This window comes from Onychostruthus taczanowskii, unplaced genomic scaffold (assembly GCF_017590055.1).
Source record: "Onychostruthus taczanowskii isolate IOZ18803 unplaced genomic scaffold, ASM1759005v1 scaffold13, whole genome shotgun sequence".
Taxonomy (NCBI): Eukaryota; Metazoa; Chordata; class Aves; order Passeriformes; family Passeridae; genus Onychostruthus; species Onychostruthus taczanowskii.
In genome coordinates this window covers 9,908,519-9,916,360 of record NW_024498462.1, presented here as the reverse complement: position 1 = coordinate 9,916,360, position 7,842 = coordinate 9,908,519, and the positions used below count along the sequence as shown (strand labels likewise).

The window sequence follows — 7,842 nt, the reverse complement described above, 5'->3', positions numbered from 1 at the left end:
GTCCCTCCCTGCCAGCCGTGGCACGGGCAGGAGCCGTGACACGGGAGCGGATAATGAGCTGCCGTGGGGAGCATCCAGTGCCACCTGCCCTGTCCCTGTCCCCCCGCCGCCTGCCACGGGCGGCTGCCAGGCTCGTCGCGGTGACAATCGTCAGGTTTTAATTAGTCTCCAACACGACTCCTGTCACAAACACTCTGCTGGGGGTTGTTTGTTTTAATTTGATCAGGGACGGGCACAGAGAGGGGGAAGAAGGAAGGTAATTAAATTTGACTAAAAATCTTGGAATGCCATTAAAGCGGATGTCCTCATTTGCATAATCCCCTCCCCGCGGCGCCCTAAAGTGCCACCAGTTTGTTGTGACTCTCCCGAGGTGTCCCACGGCAGCCGGGAGCCCCAGCCAAGGGACAGGGGAACACAGGAGTGCCGTGTCCTGCTGGGGACACGACACCAGGGGCACGGTGACAAGGCAAACACAGCCAGCTGTGCCTCCAGATCCCAGCCTCGGGAATGCTCCTGGAGCTGTGGGTTCAGGCCCCTGCACCAGGCCAGCCAAGCAGGAGGTGGTGTAGGGTCAGAGTGGGTGTCTCTCCTCATTTCGTAGCCTTCAACAACAACTTTTGCCCTTTGGTGCTTCTCTTTCCCTACTTGTGTTTCCCGGTTTAACATGGAGAAAATGGTGCTCCCTGCTTGGCTGTCCATAGAGCAATTACCTGTAATTATTTCTGCTCATTGGCAAGCTGTTACTAATGATGTTTGCTAAAGGTTTGATTATTATTGCAAATGCTGCTTCAACATCTGGAGTTGGGGCTGGGATGCTGGGGAAGTTTCTGGGAAAAGCAGGTTTTCCAGGGAGGGGCTGTGCTTTATGGAGATATCTCTGTTGGAACCAGAGATTGTGACGCGGTTGGGGTGAGGTTTGTTTGGTTGGGGAGGTTTTTGTTATCTTGATAAAATAACGAATGTGATAAACTCACACCAGGTGACAAACAGGAGTTTGACGAGAGACAGTAAAAATCCTGCATAGTTTGGGAAGAAACACGAAATGCCACCAGCTCCTGGCAGGGCTGCAGAGGCAGCAGCAGCACCTTTGGGGGAACACCCACAGTGGAACTGCCACAGGGAACAGGGGAACACTGCCACAGTGGAACAGAGGCACTGAGGGAACAGCGAGAGCAGGGCAGGGCAGCAGGAGCCACTCGCCTGCCAGCTGTCCCACAGCACAACTTCGGCAGCTGATGGGATGTGCTCCTGCCCTAGAAAGCCTCTCACAGCCCCCAGCAGGAACAGGATGTTGTAAGAATGATCGGCATTTGGGAGCAGGATCATGTCTGCTGTTACCATGGACGTGCCCTGGGAGTGCCTCGATGCTGCCCCAGCTCCAGCTGCAGCGGCACTGAGGATGGACCAGCCAGGGGAGGATGGGATCCCCTCCTGACCTCTGCAGCCACAGCGAGGGATCTGCAGGGTGTCATTATTCCACTTAAAAACCATGGGATTGGCACGGTGACTGTCACTAAAAGGAGAGCTGCAGCATCCTCTGAGCATCTTGCTGAAATATCCTTCCATCCTGTTTTGTAGCTGTGCCACCAAACCTTTCTAAGAAACACTTGGTTTCCTGCTTCCTTCAGCACCTGGGTCTTCCCCGTGCCACGAGGACTGTCTGACTTCACTTACCTACAGGATCTGGTCAGATTTGTCAATCTGTTTCCAGCATGACTCCGTTTTGTGTTCCTTTTTAACTTTCAAAGTCCCAGTTAAAGCAATGTTACCTCCCATTTGCCCACTTCCATCTCTTTTCTGCCTGAAGGATCTTCTCCTGCACCTGAGGACAGAGAGGGAATGCAGAGCCCAGTGAGGTGCCTTGGGCTGGGAGCTGCAGACAGATGATGTGTGTTCTGAAGTGCGCTGATCCCTCAGGATTCCTGCTGGGACCACTCACCTTCCCCCAGGACACATGGCAGGCCCTTCTCCAGGCTGGGTGTGTGATTCCAACAGGAGCAGTGTCTGTCAGGGCCAGGAGGACCGCACAGGTTCACTGCCCTTTCTTTTATGTAAAGATGAATGGTTTTGTCCCAAATCTCTGTCAGTGGAGTCAGGAAGGGAGGATGCCTGAATTCCCATCTTGTCCATGACCAGACAATGTCCATTCTGCAGGAATGCTGAAATCAGAGTGCCTGTTTGTGTGACTGCCAGGCCAGGCAGGTGGTGTAGTCTTCATCCAGAGACGGAGAAAAGCTCCAGGGAAGCCAGGCCTGAGTGAGAACTGAGGGCTCATCCCAGCGGCAAACAAAGCAAAAGGAAAAGCTGGCTTGGTTTGCTGAAACACAAAGTTATCTCAGTGGGAAGGGGCCTGTGCAGCCGTGCTGGAGCAGGGGCTGCCTGGGACACGAGAGCAGAGCTCTGCCATGGAAGTCACACCTTTGAAATCCTGGGATATAAATCTATGCCATGAGGTTGCACAAGCCTTCCCCGAGCCCCTCAGGGTCTGCATTGTAACATTTGCTAGGCTGCACAACCCAGAGGCTGAACCCGTGTGGGGAGGTGTCCAACAGCCCTACATCATCCCAGGCTTGGGAGGAGATGCAATCCCAGGAGCTGGACAAGGACTGCTGCCAAGGGGTGGGAAATTCTTGGACTACTAACAAAGCTCATGTTGAGAAACACACCAGAGTGTAAAGATGCTGTGACAGCAGGGGGTGGGTGACTGGACTGGGCATCACTTTTTTCTCCTGCATTTTATTTCTCTCTCTTCATTAGCACTATAATTTTTTTTAAATTATTAATTGCTAAGCTGTTCTTATCTCAACCCACAAAGTTTCCCTTTTCTTTCCCATTTCCATCCCCACATGGGGGGTGGTGGTTGTGAGTGGCTGTGGTGCTGAGCTACTGCCTGGGGTTAAAAAGCCTGATCTGAGTGCAGAAGAGAAACCAGTTCACTCCTATCCCCTGAGAAAGTTATTCCAGCCCACTGGAAGCCCCCCAGCATGAAAATACTGCTTAAATTCCCTGGGACAAGAGGGTGTCTCCTGGCTGGGACTGATTCAGGGCAGGGGGAACATTCTGCCCATGAAGACAGAGAAGTTACAGAGCCACTGGGGTCCTGTCCTGACACAGGTGTGGTACAGAGTGAGGTGAATTTGAGAAGGGAGGTGGAGGTGGGTGGGGATGGGGCAGGTAGACTCCACCACCTGTGCACTGAGAGCTGTGCTTGAGCAATGCCTTTAAAGATCCTTCTGCCAGGGCTGAGGAAACAGCCCAAGGATCCCCGGGATGGGCAAATGTTCAGGCTGGACAAGCATCACTGCTGTGCTGGGGATGGCCCACACAGCCAGCTGGGATGGCTGCAGCTTCTCTTTGGAAGGAGAGAATCATCATTAATTTTCCCCAGATGCACATTTTCAAGTACCTGTAATGAAAGACAACTGTGCATGTTCTTCCTTGTAATTGGGCTGTTTGCACTCTAAATACAGTACAGCTTCTACCTGACTGGCTAATAAGGAATGATTTCCTCTCCTTTTATCTCTAATTAAGCCAAACTGAGCCTGGCATTGCTGCTCTGCAATCATTTCCCAATGCAGGGCTTTGTTGAGTTGTAGGGATTGGCTTTTATAAGGTTTGAAAAGATTAATCTGTAATAATGTGCAGGGAGAAAACATAAATCTCTGTTAATGAAACTTGGAGGATTTCAGTAAGAAATTGATTTTACATGTTAGTGTCTGCAAAGCAGGGGCTGGAGGAAAATACTCTTGGACTGATCAGTTGACAGTGAGGGAGAGGGGTTTGGGAGCTGGGATGAGCCCAAAAGCCCTGGGATGACTCCAGCCAGCTTTGCAGAGGCTTTGGGGCGTTATTTAGTGTTTGCACCAGCACAGCATCGTGCAGGGGGTGGGGAACCTCTTCATTCAGTGTGCTGGGGACTTGGGACTGGAGATGGGGACGATGTGAGGCAGGACAGGGTTCCCAGTGGGAGTGGGGGGCCCTGAGAGCTCACACCCCTCCAGCAGTGGATGCTTGGGTGGGTCTGTGGAGTGCTGCCATCCTGCTGAGACCCTGGAAGAAGAGATGCCAGCTTGGCCTCCATCCCAGGATGGTGAGGGTACCCTCTCCATCCCAGTGCTGGAGCCCTGGCCATGGGTGGGTTTGGGATGAGCCAGGGCTGCCCCAATATCTCTGCCCATTAGTGCTAAAAGCCAGAGCAGTCCTGCTGCTGCCAACCTCCAACTTTAACCAAGCTCAGAGAGGGATTTCTTCCTCTCCAGGCTTTAATCTTGCAGCCTTCATCACCATCATCTTCATCTACTCCAGCATGTTCCACCCCATTCCCATCACTACTCCCAAAACAGCAGCCGGAGGTGTCTGCTCCAGGGAATTCAACAGCACAGTGTGGTTCTTCTTCATCAGCATCACTGATGCTGGATGCTCATCTTCCTCCTCAAGGTCCTCTCCCTGCTGCAGGTGGCAATGCCAGGAGAGCCTCAAACCCTGGCAAGGCCCTGGAGCACAGCTGGATGTGGAAAATGCTGGGTTTGAGCCTCTTCACCCACGCAGGGGCTGCCCCAAGGCCACAGATTGCTCAGCACTGAGCTGCTCCAGTGCTGGAGGAGCCCTGAGCATGGAGGTTTCCTCATCAGCCAGCAGATCTTGTTAGTACTTTATTAATTGCATGGATGGGAAGAGCAGCCCCAATCCAAGTCAAACAACTGCTGCACTTTCATATGATACAAAAGTCCCTTAAATACAAAATACCCAGCTCTAAATGAGCATCACCTGGTGCTGAGCTCTGCCACCACAGTTATATATTAATATTCCACCTGTACAAGTATTTATAGATAGAAAAAAAGAAATGCTTTAAAAAAATATCAGGAGAAAATTCACTCCCCCACATGTTAGTTATATTTTTATATATGTATATAAAATACATATATATAAAAACACAGACTAGAGGCTGACTTGTGCTTTTCTTTTTACCAAAAGACAGACAGTTATGGCCAAACTGACACTGGGGGTCCCCAGCTCATGGTTCATGTTGCCTTCCAGTTGGAACGACGTCTGGGAATTTGGGTCCCTGCCTGAATGGAGAAACCAGGTCATCTCCTGGGTGCTGACAGCTCCAGTGAACAGTTCCTTCATGAATGGAAGGAAGGGGTAGAAAGGGGAACAGATGTCTCTGCAGGGAGTGGGTGGGCAGGGCCATGTGTAGCTGCCCGAAGAGGGGAGAATCCCAAACAACTGCCCCTCCTGCCATCCCTCCTCCCTCTCTGGGTACAGCCCTCAGCACTGAGGGCAGCACAAAGCGGGAGCTGGTCTGGGCAGTCTCTCCCCACCTCGATGCCTCTTTCCAGGCATTGCCTCTTCCCGCCCAGGTGCAGCTGCTCCAGGGCTCCAGCAGTGTCCTGCCCCATGCAAAAAACAGGTCAGCTGGTTGAGGATGGCCTTGGCTTGGAACATGGTCCATCCACCCCTCCTCTCAGTGACACCCAGTGCAGAGAGAGGGCTTTTAGCCAAGGAAGAGCAAGGCACGGGAGTACAGGGCTGCTTCTTCCATGAATTCAGCACCAATGCTGCAACAGGTTCCATCTGCCCCACGACAGGGGCTGGCACCTATCTATAGGCAGCCCCCTCCTCCCAGAACAGCAGCCTCTTCCACTACCACACAGTGACTCCCTGGCTGTCCCCACCGGGTGACACCACACACACAATCCCCCCCTCGCTGTCCACCCTCCACTTCCCAACCCCGCACTGCGACCTGCGGACACGGCCCCATTTTCCCCGCTCGCTCCTCCCGCCTCACTCCACGCTCCTTCACCCCCGCTGTTGCTCCTGGCCTGTGTGGGGGCCACACTTCCTGCCACAGGCTGCATTCAGGGGTGACCCCATGGCCACTCTGCTCCCACACCTCTCCTGCGGGACACCACGGCTTCCCCTCTGCAGCCACCCTGCCCCGCAGCACCCGGGCCGCGGCACGGGACTGCCCAGCCCGGGGTGAAAGGATGTTTATAAATATGTGCCTCTGTCTCCCCTCCACGGGCACTGCACCACACCGTGCCTCCTGCTGAGAGCCCCAGTCCGGATCCAATAGCAAGTCCACGTCTGAAAGGACAGAGCATCTTCCTGGTGCCTCAAATCTTTGTCTCGGGGCCGGTGGGACTCAGGGCTGGGAAAGAGTCTCGGATCCTCGCCAGCTCCATGGCACAGAGGTGGCCAAAGACCCTGTTATACCACTCAGGAGACCGACCCCTGGAGAAGGGAAGAGGCAGGAGGGGTGAGTGGGCAGGAAAGACCCTGGCAGTGTCATGGAGCAGCACATCCTGCTGCTCCATCCCTCCCCGGAGGGTCCCCTTACCTGAGGTCAGCCCTGCAGATGTGGGTCACCCGGGAGCGGCCCATGGCGCCGGGCTCGATGAGGTACTGGGACGTCAGCACGATGGCCTTGACACCTCCCTCCACGGGCACCTTGTCGTGCTCCACCGAGAGGGAGCTGAGCAGGCAGGCTCCCCGCGGCAGGTCCGTGCGCCAGCGCCTGCGACAGAGCAGCGGTCACTGCGTGCCCACCGCGGCACCGCACCGTGGGAGCCCCACACAGCCCGGGAACGGGGCAGGAGACGGGGCTGGAGCACAGGGATGTGCCCAACTGAGCCCAAACCCCCCGCGGGTCCCGGCCGCCCTCACCGGAGCACCATGCAGTCCCTGCGCGGGTGCGGGGCCATGCTGTCCGTCACGTAGTGGTACACCTCCATGTCCTTGTCCAGCGCCTCCACCACCCGGCTCTGCAGCAGGTCCTCGTCCCACAGGTGACGCTCCCGCAGCACCCGGTGCAGCACCGTGGCAGGAGGGGCCTCGACATCCGTGGAGACCTTCCACAGGCGCAGAGGGTGCCCGTCCCCAACCTGAGGGGACGAGGTGAGGGTCACACAGACTGTCCCACAGGACCCCCGGTGCTAACCACCCCTGAGCAGCTTCACTGATGGCTCCCACTGCCACAGAGCAGCACAGTCCCATCTGCTGCTACTGAGGCATGGGGTGGGACCTGCTCTGGCTGCTGGAGAGGTCACCTCATACACATTTCCCTTCAAGCCCCTCCACACAGTGGCATTTACCTTTTTGCAGGACAGCTCTGTGTTCAGGGGCCCCGGCGTGCTCAGCCATCCCTTGAATTTCTCTGACGACTCTTTGAGCAGGTTCTGGACACTCTGCTCAAAGTAGGAGTGTAAATCCTTCCTCTCCCCCTGGCACACCAAGTCAGCCAGGGGGTGGGGATAAGCATCTGCAGCCATATAGGAGCTGCTCAGCTGCAGCAAGATGTCATGGGAGACCTGCAAGCCAAAAGCACACAGATGTTCAGTGAGGCAGAGAGATCCTGTGGGGACTTTGTGAGTGGTCCTGGACAGACAGAGAACATAATTCATTCCCTAGGGAGTGGGGAGGATGGACATACAGACTGCACCACCTCCTGCCCAGGACATAGCTGGGCTTGGCTCCAGGGCGAATGGCTGGTGGCTGCTGTCCCACTGAGAGAAGGATGTCCTCAGCTTGCCCCAGGACCAGCACCTACCAGCAAGGAAACACCTCCCATGGGCAGCGCTGGGCTGGGACACCATTGCCACCCACCTGGAAGAGCTTCTTGCAGTCACTGATCATGTGGGAGAGCCCCTGTGTTGCAGCCATGTTCTCATTGAGGTCCTTCTGGTCCGGCTTCCCCATGGTGCCCTTCTTGTGTATGGCCCTGTGGGGGATCAGGTAGTGCTGGCACCTCTAGACCCCCTCATTTGTGTCACAGAGCAGAGCCAACAGCACCCCCATGTCTCACCATCCCCTGCTGGCCCCCTCCCACAGCAGGCAGGG

The 7,842-nt window shown here is 55.3% G+C and overlaps 1 protein-coding gene across 5 annotated transcripts in view; it reads right to left on the bottom strand.

The window, feature by feature from the left end:
- Nucleotides 1-975: 975 nt before the first annotated feature.
- STARD8 (StAR related lipid transfer domain containing 8) overlaps nt 976-7,842 on the bottom strand; it is a 45,170-nt gene continuing 38,303 nt past the window's right edge. For 4 of the 5 annotated variants that reach the window (XM_041396410.1, XM_041396412.1, XM_041396411.1 and 1 more), the window contains 6 exons: nt 7,609-7,723; nt 7,098-7,313; nt 6,670-6,887; nt 6,344-6,520; nt 1,940-6,237; nt 976-1,822 (listed from right to left, as the gene is read on the bottom strand). In XM_041396410.1, coding sequence (XP_041252344.1) covers nt 6,120-6,237; nt 6,344-6,520; nt 6,670-6,887; nt 7,098-7,313; nt 7,609-7,723 — 844 coding nt within the window. In that variant the 3' untranslated portion in view covers nt 976-1,822; nt 1,940-6,119. Of the gene's footprint in view, nt 6,238-6,343; nt 6,521-6,669; nt 6,888-7,097; nt 7,314-7,608; nt 7,724-7,842 lie in introns of all 5 variants that reach the window. The other variant, XM_041396409.1, reaches the window with a different exon arrangement.